This window comes from Carassius auratus, chromosome 18 (assembly GCF_003368295.1).
Source record: "Carassius auratus strain Wakin chromosome 18, ASM336829v1, whole genome shotgun sequence".
In the NCBI taxonomy this organism is placed as follows: Eukaryota; Metazoa; Chordata; class Actinopteri; order Cypriniformes; family Cyprinidae; genus Carassius; species Carassius auratus.
The window spans coordinates 13663620-13680271 of record NC_039260.1 but is presented as its reverse complement, the minus strand read 5'-3'; the positions used below and the strand labels follow the sequence as shown (position 1 = coordinate 13680271).

The window sequence follows — 16652 nt, the reverse complement described above, 5'->3', positions numbered from 1 at the left end:
TGGTCACATTAGATATAATGAAGGGAGACGTGAAAAACGGACATCGCGTTTTTTTCATATGGATTACTTTATCACAGAATATCTGTTAGCAGCTCTTGTTTAGTTTTCAAGAAGACATGTCAAGCTTTCTATAGATATCTCTCTCATGTCTCTTCGTTGAATATTCACGGAGTTAAACTTCATTTTAATGACGTGTTTGTAAATGAAGATCAGCGCAAACAAAGGCTTAAGACAGCACACATACTGATACGCTCGGGAGAAAACAAACACATAACTTCATAATCATACTTTGCGTTGTGATTCGGAGATGCTTGTTGGTCCAAATAAAGTTGGTAATGAACCCTCTTTTATGGCCAAATGCTTTGAAAATCCCGCCTTGAACTCACCGAGATTAGAAAAGCAGTCATCAGTGAAATGTTGTGAACACAACAAAAGGGATTTGTTGTACTGCTCTGGTATTGTGGTAAAAATGAATTTTAGCCATTGGTTCTTCTGATCTTCATTCTTTGGCAGTGAAAATAAAACAAACTTGCCTTTACAATTAAAAACACACTGTCTCCTCGACATGATGCTATTACACCAACCAGAGCGTCTGTGTGGGGGGTGGGGCAGGTCGTTTTGTTTCTCCCAAGATGGTAGGCGGAGATTATTATGCAAAGTGTTCTAGTGACGTACATAGAGATAGGCAAAAGATTTGAAATCTATAACGACTCGTTTCAGCGATTCAGAGTTGACTCCTTACTTTAGAAGCCAATAACTTTATAAATTGTGCACTTTTTGGTTTAATTACTTTGGACATTGTTTACACTGATGGACAGCTACATCATACACTGTAATACAGGTAATTTTTGACTTCCCATCTGTGTGGCTCTTTAACATGGTTTAATTTTTATCTTTGTTCTAGGCAATGTATTTATTTGTGCTATTTATATGATTTCATGTAGGACACAATTACAACCTGCACTCATTGAACTATAGCTGTAGTGTTGTTTTGGTCACTCTAAAATGCCTTAGACAATGTCTGTCATCAAAGTGGTTTGGTATTTTTACCTCCCAGTCTGTCTTGACTGGCTGCGCTACTAAAGAACAGTCTCCCAACTCCGAAAGTAAGATGACATGACTGTGTTCATTGCATTTCCTCTACTTGTTCTGAGATGCAAGTAATTTATTATATAGGAAAAAAGGCCCACAGTTTAAAAAAAAAATCCCATAAAAAAAAAAAATAAATAAAAAAAAAATTACACAATAAGTAATGGTAATTTTCCGTAATTAAAAAATACGTTTTTTTTTTTTTTTTGCTGTAATTTTACATGAGATTTTCTGTATTTTCTTCAGATTTTAATGTTCAATAAGATGTTTTATATATTGTGGAAAGTTAAGGGAAAAAAAGCATTAAATTATCATAAAGTTTGAGCACTGCTTTAATAAAAAAAAAAATGTGACAATGCGTTTTAATAATTTGTTGACCTATCTGCAAGAATATACCAATAGTTTACTCAGGGCTGCAATTTCCTAATATTCTTTTTTCAAAACTGCAACAATAAATCCAGTATAACGATTATAGCACAACTGCAACTATATTCCAATAATTTGTCCATAGCTGCAATAGTATAGAAAATATTATAACAAATGATCATAACTGCAACCATATTCCAATTAAAAAATAAGCCCAAAAGTTAATATTAGATCATAACTGCAACAACACACAATAAAAGAATTGTTAAAAACTGCAACAATATAGCAGTTTGGTAAACAAATAAAAATTAATAATTAAATTGTCCTTAAAGCTGAACCACCTGTGAACAGATTAATCTCGACAACAGATGATGCATGAAAAGAATAAAATAAAATCAACCATGAAAGCAAATAATCATAATAATAATCGGCCGATATTTGTCATTTTTTTATATATCAGCATTGGCCGATATCAGTGTTTAGTAGCGCCGATTTAAAGTCAGGCACATAGACAGGCAGCCCAGTGTTATTGGTGCTGTAGAAAGTGCTGCTGCCGCATGTGAAGGACCCCAAGCCAAAACTTTTGGAAGATTCAACAACAGTCCTGGGCAGAGTAACGTAGCCCTCAATTACACTGCAGTGTTTGTGAGAGCAGCCAACTATGAAGGTATTTTTGAGACAAAACGGCTGAACACGTGTGACAGTGTGATTTGTAGTTGTAGAGAAAAGCCACACATGTGTATCAGTAAATTTGAAGTCACAGAGAGAAAAGTTTCTAAGAGTTGCAAACCTGTAGACTTTTTTTTTTCTCTCCCACAAACACAACACAACAGTTACACCTTCTCAAATTCTTCATTGCAGATGCACAAATCCTATTCTACAATTCACAAATTAAGAAACTTGTACGCTCACATTTTTTATACAATTGCTGCAGTGAATATGGAGCAAAACACATTTACACACCCGCATCAAGAAAAGTGAAGTCGTGTGAAAATTCAGTGAAATTGAACCTTCTGCATGTTGCTGTTTAAAACTTAAAAGTGTTCTATAATACAAACATTTTCAATGGTGCTTTCCACGTTGTTAAATTAATTGACGTCATAAAATTTTTGTCTTCACCTGTTTAAGGCAAATAAAAGCTACTGAACGCATTTTTAATAATGTTTACATGAGGTAAAAATAAAAATAAAAATTTGTACATATTGTGCAGTATTTACTTGCTACAAAAGATAGGACTATGCTATAAGTTTTTTTTTTTTTTTTTTTTTCATCTGTGCATAACTGATTTTCTGTTTATGGTATGGAATAAAAAAAATTTTAATCTACAGAATTTTCTGTTTTAATGTTGAAGAAAGTGTCCATAAATTTAACAAAAAATGTCATGGTAATTTTCTGCCAGTACATTATCTGTTTGTTTTTTCACAGAATTTTTTTTTTTTTTTTTTTTTTTTTTTTTTTTTTTTTTTTTTTTACAGTGCACATCAAACAATGGATTTTAAATGTTTTCACTCTATTTTAATGTGAAATATTGTATTTATAAAAATTTTTTTAAATAAATGAAGAGATATATTACATTGGTTTTCCTGAAGAAAAAAAAGTTACATTTCAAGGCTTCAGTCATCTTTGACCGCGAAGAAGGTAAGTGTGAGCCTTAAACGAAGAGGGCTAGACGGTTAAGTTTGTTCCTTTATGTGGTGGGCCTTTATGTGACAAGCAGCTTTTGTGACCAATTGTAAAGACCTTTCGTCATTCATGTCCTTTACTCAGATATGCAGACCCAGATATGGAGGAACTACACCATGCTAGCATCCTTAATCTTCCAACAACTCTTCTGGTCTTAAAATAAAATTAAATAAAATTTTAATGAAATTAACATCAAGTGAAAATACAGAGATCCCTTGTCATGTTTATTGACCCTGACAATCTCTGTAGTTGCATTTATCCACTTGTTAGCAGCCGTCTTTTTAAGGAAAATAAAAAAATATATATATTTAATAATAACAAGGGTCTAATGTGTTTCATGTCATCGAATGCTGATGTGCTGACTCAGACTTAACCTTCTCAGCTTGAGCTGGAACAGAATTGAATGAACTGACACCTGTTTTCTGATACTATCACTGTACCATGGTAATGCTACAGCATGTTTTTGCTTGGACAGTTTTCTTTTTTAAATGCTCAGAAAAACGCAAATACATGACTGACATCTAGAGGACATAAATATTAATTATTGCTCAATTATCTCATAATACAATATATATATATATATATATATAAGAAGAAGTTACAGTTTTGTTCAAAATAATAGCAGTACAATGTGACTAACCAGAATAATCAAGGTTTTTAGTATATTTTTTATTGCTACGTGGCAAACAAGTTACCAGTAGGTTCAGTAGATTGTCAGAAAACAAACAAGACCTAGCATTCATGATATGCACGCTCTTAAGGCTGTGCAATTGGGCAATTAGTTGAAAGGGGTGTGTTCAAAAAAATAGCAGTGTCTACCTTTGACTGTACAAACTCAAAACTATTTTGTACAAAAAAAAAATTTCTGGGATTTAGCAATCCTGTGAATCACTAAACTAATATTTAGTTGTATGACCACAGTTTTTTAAAACTGCTTGACATCTGTGTGGCATGGAGTCAACCAACTTGTGGCACCTCTCAGCTGTTATTCCACTCCATGATTCTTTAACAACATTCCACAATTCATTCACATTTCTTGGTTTTGCTTCAGAAACAGCATTTTTGATATCATCCCACAAGTTCTCAATTGGATTAAGGTCTGGAGATTGGGCTGGCCATTCCATAACATTAATTTTGTTGGTTTGGAACCAAGACTTTGCCCGTTTACTAGTGTGTTTTGGGTCATTGTCTTGTTGAAACAACCATTTCAAGGGCATGTCCTCTTCAGCATAGGGCAACATGACCTCTTCAAGTATTTTAACATATGCAAACTGATCCATGATCCCTGGTATGCGATAAATAGGCCCAACACCATAGTAGGAGAAACATGCCCATATCATGATGCTTGCACCTCCATGCTTCACTGTCTTCACTGTGTACTGTGGCTTGAATTCAGAGTTTGGGGGTCGTCTCACAAACTGCCTGTGGCCCTTGGACCCAAAAAGAACAATTTTACTCTCATCAGTCCACAAAATGTTCCTCCATTTCTCTTTAGGCCAGTTGATGTGTTCTTTGGCAAATTGTAACCTCTTCTGCACATGCCTTTTTTTTAACAGAGGGACTTTGCGGGGGATTCTTGAAAATAGATTAGCTTCACACAGACGTCTTCTAACGGTCACAGTACTTACAGGTAACTCCAGACTGTCTTTGATCATCCTGGAGGTGATCATTGGCTGAGCCTTTGCCATTCTGGTTATTCTTCTATCCATTTTGATGGTTGTCTTCCATTTTCTTCCACGTCTCTCTGGTTTTGCTCTCCATTTTAAGGCATTGGAGATCATTTTAGCTGAACAGCCTATCATTTTTTGCACCTCTTTATAGGTTTTCCCCTCTCTAATCAACTTTTTAATCAAAGTACGCTGTTCTTCTGAACAATGTCTTGAACGACCCATTTTCCTCAGCTTTCAAATGCATGTTCAACAAGTGTTGGCTTCATCCTTAAATAGGGGCCACCTGATTCACACCTGTTTCTTCACAAAATTGATGACCTCAGTGATTGAATGCCACACTGCTATTTTTTTGAACACACCCCTTTCAACTAATTCAACTAATTGCCCAATTGCACAGCCTTAAGAGCGTGCATATCATGAATGCTGGGTCTCATTTGTTTTCTGAGAATCTACTGAACCTACTGGTAACTTGTTTGCCACGTAGCAATAAAAAAATATACGAAAAACCTTGATTATTCTGGTTAGTCACATTGTACTGCTATTATTTTGAACAATACTGTACATTTCAGGTGTTCATTCACTTTTGACCACAAAGACTCCAGCTGCAACTCCCAAATGAGTAGCACCAGTGGGTTATTGTACTGATGGAGAACCTACTTTGGTGAATTGTTTAGGGCTCTTCTTTTCCTGCTCTATTGTTTGCAGAAAAAAAAGCCTATTAGATAAATCAGAAAACATAACCCAGTTGTTGAAAGGTTTTTACACTTGCACACACTTGTACACCTATAGACTTAATTTTTCTTCATTGAAGAGAGATAAAGCCTTCATGAAAAGAAAAGGCCTATCAAGAAAAAGGGGGGAAGTGGGTTATCCAAAGGGAAACATTGCACATTGATAATATATGATAAATCCTGTAAATTAAATATTTAATAATGCATTAAATAAATCCAGTGAAGGAAGATTGACTCATTGATTTTGTTTTTGTGAGTTCTGGTCTTGTGTTTTTATTTTACTCAAAGGTGTTTAACAGATTTTTCCCATGCCCCCCTTACAGCTACTGTATACCAGGCTAATGCCCATTATATGCAATTTTTCCTTGCTTTTTTGCTTTTAAAAATCTTATAAAATGCATGCGTGTGATACTAGCAAATAAGTTATATTTCCTGTTAGTGGTCAGTCAATAGCTGTGTGTGGTGTTTGTTTTGCATTTAAATAATTTCTGTGTTTTATTTCTCGCCTAGTAGTCTATAGTTTCTATAGTTTTAGTTCAAAGTGTGTGTGTGTGTGTGTGTGTGTGTGTGTATCTAGGTATCAAATACCAACAGATAAAAAAAGTCTAAAAGTGTCTTTGTTAGAAATCTTGTAATGGGCCATGTTTGGATCCTCCAACTGGACAATAATCTAAAAACAAACCTTAAAAACAACACAAAAATGGGCTTCTGCCATTCCAGTTGCCTGTCTTGCACCTTATAGAAAATTAGTGTGGTGAACTGAAGAGGAGAAGTACCATCATGGAGCTGGCAATCTGAAAGATCTGGAGTGATTCTGGATGAAGGAATGGTCTCTGACCATGTGTGTGTATGTATGTATGTATGTATGGATGTGTATATATGTGTGTGTGTGTTCCTAAAATGCGATAAATCCATTTAGAATAATTTGAGTAAAAATGTTTTCTTTACCAAGAAAGTGGCAAGATGAAAACCACTATTTTCTGTTTTAAACTTTCACATAGCATATTTAGGTTATATAAATTAATTACAGCAATAAAATAAAATGTCATCAAGAACATGAACAACATCACATTAGACCACAGAAATTGCAAAATGACATTTCCCTTATATTCAAATTCCAATAGTGCATTCATCTTTGCCATGTTAATTTCTTTTAGTTGTCTAGTGCTATGTGCTGTTAGCCTGCACCCCGACGCCCGCCTCCTCAACGCCCCTCAACTCGCACGTGTCAATGTTCTTCTTATTGTATTTTTCTAGTGTTCAAATAATCACTTATATGATGTCTAATTTTCTGTTTAGTGTTTTATAATTGAAAAAAAACAATATGCAGAGGTATGTTTAATGACTAAAAAAGTTTGTAGAAGCCTTCAATACAGTTGGTAAATATTTTATATATATATATATATTGTGGGGGGGTCTAGACATAGTCAGAAAAATATTTGCAGGAATCAAATTTTTCATTAACTCTTCTTCAGATTTGAAATAGAAACTCATTAGACATGTGACTTTCAAACCATTACTTTTCTAGATTGCTCCAGGACTGATTTCATGTATTTTTATATAATATAAACTAAAAATACAGTGTGGTAAAAAAAGAAAAAAAATGTCAAGGGACATCAGTGTCTATAACTTTTAATATTTTTGAGCATTATCAAATTTGGTTGATAAAAAGCACAAAAAAAGCCCAAAGGGTCTTTTTTCCAAAGTCACCAACGCTGGCTAACAAGTTAACAAAATCATAAATGGCATTAATAAAAACACTAAGACGGACAAGGTATAGGTATAGCTTTCATAATCGAATGTGATTCATCTATTGAACGCAATGTAAGGAAATGTTAGCTCTTTTCTTTAAGATAAGATTTGAATTGCTTTAATTGAAATGATTCCAAATGTAATTCGTGTATACTTCAGCGAGTGTGAAAATCTTTACACTTCTGTTTATTATTTCATAGACAATGAGAATACAAACAGAATGATAATTTATAAGCTACAAGCTAGGTAGCACAGGATATGGGCAAAGTTTAATCTTAAAATACACCACACAAGACAATATTTCTTTATAAATTAAACAAGAATTTATTGAGTTACTCTATTACATCGATCTAAAACCTAATGAACACACACACACACACACACTCTCTCTCTCTCTCTCTCTCTCTCTCTCACACACACACACACACACACAACACAGTTACAGAAGAGGATTTGCATGAAGTCCCAGGAGTAAGTTATTTGTTAGATTGCACCAAGAAAATCACAAAAAGAGATGTGCCTTATCTTTACTGCTTAAGATCAATTTGCACGTATTTCTTCAATTTCCTCTGAGCGTTTTCGTTGTTTGCAAGACTTCGAAGATTCTCAGCAGTCATGAAGTTACAACTGAATGGTTTTGAGTTCTGGATGACAAGAACGCTAGCGGCGTGTTGAAGTAGGTAGTTCAAGCCATGGCTAAGAAGGAGGCGCCCTGACTTAGTTCAGGCATTGGGGTTTTATCCAAGCGGATTTGGTCCATCCCACGACGTGATCTTCCAATCGCCTTGTTGCAAGGCGGAGCAAGCATTCCTTCAACTTATCACATGGGGCAATATCTTTGCAGGCTTTTGTTTAATAACTTCTATAACACGTCATACAACCACTCAAAAGACCATCTTTAATTCACTTCACAGTTTTGCATAGATCGCCGCCATTTGTTCAACAATAAACTTTCCATATCTTACACACATTTAAAAGCACTATCTGCAACATTACCTTAAACACATCAAACATATATAAGACATAAAATATATTATTTGTGAATATAGGCAAGGCAAGTTTATTTATATAGCACATTTCGTACACAATGGTAATTCAAAGTGCTTTACATAAAAGAAAGTAAAATAATAATGAAGAAAAATAATAACAAGAATAAAACTTTGAAAAACTTTTAAAATTATTTAAAAAAAATACTTATTTAAAATGAATTTAAAAAAAGTAAAAAAAAAAAAAAGATTTTACATAAAATAAAAAAAGGAATTGAAAATATAGTGCAATCTGTTCAGACATTGCACAGTGCTCATTCAATAAATGCACAGCTAAACAGATGAGTTTTAAGTCTAGATTGAAATGTGACTAGTGTTTTAGCACATCTGATCTCTTCTGGAAGCTGATTCCAACTGCGGGTCGGCATAGTAACTAAAGGCGGACTCCCCTTGTTTTGTGTGAACCCTTGGTATTTCTAGTCTCGATCCTAATGATCTGATTGGTCTGTTAGGTTTATATTCAGTGAGCATTTCTGAAATATATTTTGGTCCTAGGTCATTTAGTGACTTATATACGAGTAAAAGTACTTTATAATCAATACTAAATGTTACTGGAAGCCAGTGTAAGGACCTGAGGACTGGTGTGATATGCTCAGATTTTCTGGTTCTAGTCAGAATCCTGGCAGCAGCGTTCTGGATGAGCTGCAGCTGTCTAATGGTCTTTTGGCAAAGGCCGATGAGGAGCCCATTACAATAGTCCACCCTGCTGGTGATAAAGGCATGAACAAGTTTCTCCAAGTCTTGGCTGGAAATAAAACATCTAATTATTGCAATGTTTTTTTAAATGATAGTATGCTGATTTAGTTACTGCTTTGACATTGACTACTGAAACTGAGGTCACACCAAGATTCCTGACTTGATTTTTATGTGTTTGACCCCTAGAGTCAAGGTATGCATTCACCTTGAACACTTCACCTTTGTTTCCAAATGCAATGACTTCAGTTTTTTCCTTGTTTAACTGAAGGAAGAAAGTTCTGGTATATCCAACTATTCATTTCATCAATGCATTGGCAGAGGGAGTCAATGGGGCTGTAGTCATTTGGAGATAAGGCTAGATAAATCTGGATATCATCAGCATAGCTGTGTTAGGCAATTTGGTTCTTTCTCATTATTTGACTTAGTGGAAGCATATACAGGCTAAACAAGAGCGGTGCAAGAATTGACCCTTGTGGGACTCCGCATGTCATGGACGTCCACTTAGACTTATGCTCTCCTAGACTCACATAATAGCCTCTCCCTTCTAAGTATGACATGAACCATTTGAGTACCATCCCAGAAAGCCCGACCCAGTTTTCCAGTCTCTCTAGTAGTATGTTATGATCAACAGTGTCAAACGCAGCACTGAGATCTAGCAATACCAGCACCGATATTTTGCCATTCACAATTTAACCGAATATCATTTATAATCTTAATGAGCACTGTCTCTGTGCTGTGATGCGGTCAAAAACCAGATTGAAAATTGTCCAGGTATCCATTTGAGTTTAAGTATTTGTTCAGCTGATTAAAAACTACCTTTTCTATAATTTTGCCTATAAAAGGAAGATTAGATATTGGTCTAAAATTGCTCAAAATTGTGTTATCGAGATTAGTCTTTTTCAGGAGGGGCTTAACAACTGCAGTTTTTAGGGAGTTTGGAAATGTCCCAGAAAGAAGTAAGGCGTTCACCACTTCTAAAAGATCTGCTTCAAAGCAGTTTAGCACACTTTTGAAAAAAGATGTGGGAAGTGTGTCAAGATAGCAGGTTGATGATTTTAGGTGCTGCACTTTGTCTTCCAAAATTTTGCTATCAATTGCTTCAAAAATAGACATAGTATCTTTTCGATATTGTGGCCTATTCTGTCTGACATCTGCATTACTTGAGGATGTGCTAATCACCTTCCTGATATTGATGATCTTCTCAGAAAAGAAGGATGCAAACTCATTGCATTTGCTGTCTGAGAGCTTTTCACTGGGAATCTGACTTGGGGGGGTTGTCAGTCTCTCAACAGTGGCAAAAAGAGTACGAGTGTTGTTTAAGTTACTGTTTATAAGGTTTGAGAACAAATTCTGTCTAGCTGTGGCTAGTTTCACATTAAAAGCATGAAGGCTGTCTTTATAGATGCTATAGTGAATTTCAAGTTTTGTCTTCCACCACATCCGCTCAGCTTTTCTGCCTTGTCTTTTCATAGTCTGAACTGCTGTTGATCTTCTCCAAACTGATTTCTGTTTGTTTGTTTTCTTAATTACTATTATTGGAGCAATATCATCAATAACCATCTTAACTTTTGAGTTTAAGGAATCAAAGAGAATATCTGCAAAAATGCTTGGTATTAAAGATATAACCTCCATAAATAGTACACTTGTGTTCTCGTTAATGCATCTCCTTCTGACAGAGACCGATCTAGATTCAGTTGTAGCAGACATCAAAATATCAAAGAAAATACAGAAGTGATCAGATAGTGCTATGTCCCCATTAACAATGGATGAAATGCTTAGACCCCTACTGATGATTAAGTCTAGAGTGTGTCCACCTTTGTGTGTGGGTCCATGTACATGCTGAGTCAAGTCAAAAGTGTTTAGAACTGTTATCATTTCTTTTGTAGTTTTGTTTTCTGCATTATCTATGTGAATATTAAAATCCCCTGCAATAGCAAAACTGACATTCAGATAACATTCTTAGTGTAACACTGTTAAGTAGAAGACTTAGACCATTTAGCTAGAAAAAAAAATTGTTTCTAAACAGCATATTTAAATAAGTCCATTTCCTTCCAATTTCATAGCAATTGAATGTGCATTCATACATTTACCATTATTCGATTAGTACTGCTTTTTGCCTATGTTGGAAGGGGAGGGAAGGGTGACGTCCTGATTTCAAGGCATACCCACTTGGTGCCTGCTCGCTCACAGCAACACATAACCTTCATAATAAAATAATCAGCTGAGTGGGTGGCTGGCTCAGAAATAGAGAGATGTGGCTCACTCTGTGTATTTCTCTATACCTGTCATTTAACTGTATATCAGTAGCTTCAGTCCTCAGATCAGGTACATGTGTGCTACAGGGACACTTTAATTTGAATGGAATGTACAAGGATGGAGATTTTATACTTGGAGGCCTGTTTGAGGTTCACTTCTTTACAGTGTTTCCAGAAATGAGCTTCAGAACAGAGCCAGAATCACCATACTGTGAAATGTGAGTCAACTATATACAGAGGGGATCAAAATGAATAAGAATTGTGATGATAATAAATAATACTAATGAATACTGTTAAATAATAATGAATTAATTTGTAAGGGTCCTCCAATGATGTGTGCACTTTGATGTATTTGCAATGTATTAATGCTTGTATTATTATTTTTTTTATTTTTTTAATATATTTGATATCACTACATGTCAACATTTATTTTATTTCATTATTGTATTTATTTAATTATTCCATAGATTTAATATGGAAGGTTTCCAGCATGCACAGACCATGGCTTTTGCAATAGAGGAGATTAATAAGAATTCCAACCTACTGCCTAACATCACTCTTGGATACCATCTTTATGACAACTGTGTGATGCTAGGAATGGCTTTCCGGGCTGCCTTATCCCTGGCTAGTGGAACAGAGGAGACTTTCTCCAACCTCAACTGTACTGGCCCTCCTCCAGTGGTTGGAATCGTGGGGGATGCAAGTTCAACTCCTTCCATTGCAATCTCCAGTGTTCTGGGGCTGTTTCGAGTACCTATAGTAAGATGGGATGAAAAACTTAAAATACACTGTATGCATATTATTGCATATTTCAGTTATTTTTATTATTATGATTGTTGTTATTATTATTATTATTATTATTATTATTATGGACCCACTTTATATTAAGTGGCCTTAACTACTATGTACTTACATTTTAATTAATAATTTAGTACAATGTACTTATTCTGTACATACATGTTTTTACATTGTACTTATATTTAAAAAAAAAAAAAACTACATGTAATTACATCTGTCTTTAATTTCTGTAATTACATTTATTATTACACTGTTGACCCATACTTTACACCTTAACCCACCCTTAAACTTACCCATACCTCCTACCCTCTCCCTAACCTTACCCCTATCCCACCTCAATAGCAGCAAAAGTGTTTCACAATACAATATGAACAAAATAAGTACTTTGTACTTATTTTTTTATGTAAGTACATATTAGTTAAGGCCACCTAATATAACGTGGGACCATTATTATTATTATTATTATTATTATGTAAGTTTAGCTTTATGTATATCCTGAGACTGTTTCTTTTGAAACTTTTTCATTTTCTTGTATATAAGGGATTTTTTGATCTTCACTCTATTTTTCTGTTCCTAAGCCCTCTCTATCTGCCCTAATTAGGTTAGTCACTACGCCACCTGCTCCTGTTTGAGTGACAGGAAAAAATACCCCTCTTTCTTCAGAACGATCCCCAGTGATGCCTTCCAGGTGCGGGCTATGGTTCAGATCTTGAGACATTTTGGATGGACCTGGGTTGGTCTTCTCTACAGTGATGATGACTATGGTGTCTACGCTGCTCAGGCCTTCCAGCAAGAAATGCAGCTGTTTGGATTTTGTGTTGCTTTTTCTGAAATCCTGCCCCATGATAATAACCTGAGAGATATTCAGCGTGTAATGGGAGTAATTCAGTTCTCTACAGCTAGAGTGGTGATTGTTTTTGCCCCTTCATCTTTTTTCATACCTTTGATGGAGGAGGTGGTATTGCAGAACATGACAGGCAGGCAGTGGATAGCAAGTGAAGCTTGGGCCACCTCTGTAGAATCTCACACTCCACGTTTCCTGCCCTTTCTTAGGGGCACACTGGGCATCGCTATAAGGCGTGGGGAGATACAGAGGCTTCATGACTTTCTGTTACATGTTAACCCCAGAAGGGACCCAAAAAATAATATGTTGAGGATCTTCTGGGAGAACATGTTTGAATGCAGTTTTGAAACTGGGGCTAAAGAGACAGATGGAGAGCAAGTGAAAAAGGTGTGTACAGGACATGAGAATCTGATCATCACAAACACACCATACACTGATGTTTCTGGCTTGAGGGCATCATATAATGTGTACAAGGCAGTTTATGCCCTGGCCTATGCACTTCATGGCCTAATACAGTGTGAGGAGGGGAAAGGACCATTCAGTGGGAACAGATGTGCTGATATAACAAACCTTAAACCCTGGCAGGTAGGACCCACAAGTGTAGTAGCGATTCTCTCCAGGCATATAGAAGAGCTGAATATGTGCTCTGTATTATTTCTAATTACACATGTAACACCTGTCTTGTCTACAAACTGTACAGCTGGTTCACTACCTACAGAAAGTGAACTTCACCACAGGCTTTGGGGATCATGTGTCATTTGATAAGAATGGAGATGCTCTGGCCATCTATGATGTGCTGAACTGGCAGCCGAGTTCTGATGAATCAATAAGGATCTACACAGTCGGTGTAGTAAATGAAGTGACAGAAACAGGGATGGTGCTTACACTGGATGAGAATGCAATATACTGGAACTTTCAAACCAAAAAAGTAATTAACTTTGCATGCCAGTATCATCTTTATTGTCAATATATAGTGTAAACATGAGTCAAATCTATTAAAAGGCAAATGAGAATTAAATAATATAAAGGTCAAGTTTATCATTGTGTAATTATTTATCAATATCAGACACATGATGGGAAACACATGATTAATAGCAGCTGATGTCTCTTTCAGCCCCCACGTTCTGTATGCAGTGAGAGCTGCCCCCCAGGCACCAGACGAGCCACACGGAAAGGCTTTCCTGTCTGCTGTTTTGACTGCCTGCCATGTGGAGATGGCGAGATTTCTAATACAACAGGTGAGGAGATTATTGTTGGCAATTTTACATCTTTAAATATTATATTTTGTCATTATACATCAGTCGGTCTAAATACTCAATTCTGATATCTAATAAAATGGCTAAAATCTGTTTTAATGCAGATTTAAAATGTGCTGCTTTAATTGATGCACACAAACCCACATACATCACTTGCACACACTTGGGGGGGGGGGGTCGGAAATCACTCTCTCTGCACAAACATACAAATTTGTCAACGCTGCCCTGCGACTTTTATTAATAAAATAGTCTAGATACGACATAGCTACATTATATTCCTCAGCAATGAGGTGTAAAATCACTGTTTTTGAAGTAGTAGCTTCATTGTTTGTAGAGAGATGCACAGACACAGGTAATACACAGCTGTCATCTCTCTCTCTCTCTCTCTCTCTCTCTCTCTCAATCAATTGATAATTATGATAATTATGAATTAATGCTGTAATTCATTCAAATAAATGTGATTTTAATGCAATATTTTATCTCTGTGTCTGATTTGAAGCAAACAGAATGATGAATATAACTGCACCCTTCCGGTCAAATATTGCACTGTAAACATCATTAAAAGCTTTAACTTGTAAATACTGGCAAATGACCAAGGTATAAGTGGGATAATGCACAGCTAGCTGTGCATTAAACAATTTTAAGACAACCATGTTGTGCATTACAATCATTTAATTAACCCTTACTCACAAAATAGTTTAATTTTACATTTTCATCTTCTCTGTTTTTCTCACTCACAGATGCTGTTGAATGTACAGAGTGTCCAGATGAGTTCTGGTCTAATATGGATAAAGATAAGTGTGTCCCCAAAGATGTAGAGTTTCTATCCTATGAGGATCCTCTGGGCATCTCTCTGACCACTGCATCTCTGCTTGGCACCTGCTTCTGTTCTCTTGTTTTGGTCGTATTTGCGCATCACCGTAACACCCCCATAGTACGTGCCAACAATTCAGAGCTCAGCTTCCTGCTGCTGGTGTCACTTAAACTGTGTTTCCTGTGTGTGCTACTGTTCATTGGCCGGCCGCAATTGTGGACATGTCAGTTAAGACATGCTGTGTTTGGCATAAGCTTTGTCCTGTGCATCTCCAGCATCCTGGTCAAGACTATGGTAGTAATAGCAGTATTCAAGTCATCACGACCAGAGGGTAAAGGAGCGATGAAATGGTTTGGAACAGCTCAACAAAGATGCACAGTTTTGGTTCTAACAGCCCTCCAGATTGTGATATGTGCAATCTGGTTATCAACTGCCTCTCCAACACCCCATAAAAACAACCAGTATACTCGCTCTAAAATAGTATATGAATGTGCTATAGGCTCAGTGGCTGGTTTTTCCATGTTACTCGGCTATATTGGTCTTTTAGCAGCAGTAAGTTTCCTGTTAGCCTTCCTGGCGAGAAACCTTCCAGATAATTTTAATGAGGCAAAGTTCATTACTTTTAGCATGCTGATCTTCTGTGCTGTGTGGATTGCATTTGTTCCAGCATATGTGAGCTCACCAGGGAAATATGCAGTGGCTGTGGAGATATTTGCCATTCTGGCTTCCAGTTTTGGATTACTGATGGCCATATTTGCCCCAAAGTGCTACATAATCCTTTTACATCCTGAGAGAAACACTAAAAATGCCATCATGGGAAGAGAAATACATAAAAAATAATTTAACATTACTGTGGTGTAAAATTTGAAATGCTTTCTTAACACTTTCATATTGTATAGAGTCATTCTCATACTCTTTTGGTTATGTTCCCGTGTTGCCATGGCTGTTTACCTGATCATCCGCACCCCACACTTTAAGAACCAGTGGTTTAGGGTACATTTTCATCAAGCAAATATGACATTTTCTGCAATCCCTGCTTTTTGTTCTGTTGTATTTATTAACATCAATTCAAATGCTTTAAAATGACACTGTTTATTAAACTTCATTTACTTGCTCATCCATGTAAAATTGCTTGACAAATTTATCTTAATGAATTAGGAGAAAATATTTGATTTTAGAGAAAAATCTGTTTTTTAACATAATTTAAAACATGTCCTTCCTATTAGAAATGCATTTGATTTATTTTCATTAGTCACGTTGTCACCTTGGAATTATAAGGTTCTGTCTGCAGTTTTGAGATACTTCAAAGTTTTTGCATTCCATATACTTTGTAGATAGAAACTTTTTGTTTTCTAAATAAAATGTCCCAAAATATATACTACTTTAAAACATCACACAATGTAAATAGGTTGTCACAGAATAAGAATATTTGAATTACTAAATAAAATTAAAAAAAAGTTAAATAGAACCTTATAATTCCAAGGTGACGTTGTAGTAACACTGAATATTTTAGTGCTTTTTTGTATATACTTTAGTTACCATCAGTACACAGAGCTATAGGTGCCTTATGCTCATTTGAAGGAGACTGTATTTATTATCAGAGATTGAGTCTTGATCTAATCTTGAGATAACATCAAGTCTTGGTCTACTGA

The 16652-nt window shown here is 35.7% G+C and overlaps 1 protein-coding gene across 1 annotated transcript; it reads left to right on the top strand.

The window, feature by feature from the left end:
* The first annotated feature begins 11285 nt into the window (after positions 1-11285).
* LOC113118797 (extracellular calcium-sensing receptor-like) lies at positions 11286-15840 on the top strand. Its single transcript, XM_026288207.1, has 6 exons — positions 11286-11506; positions 11756-12047; positions 12688-13515; positions 13631-13858; positions 14045-14168; positions 14927-15840. Exons 1-6 carry the CDS (start codon positions 11286-11288, stop codon positions 15838-15840), a joined length of 2607 nt encoding a protein of 868 aa, XP_026143992.1.
* Positions 15841-16652: the final 812 nt, after the last annotated feature.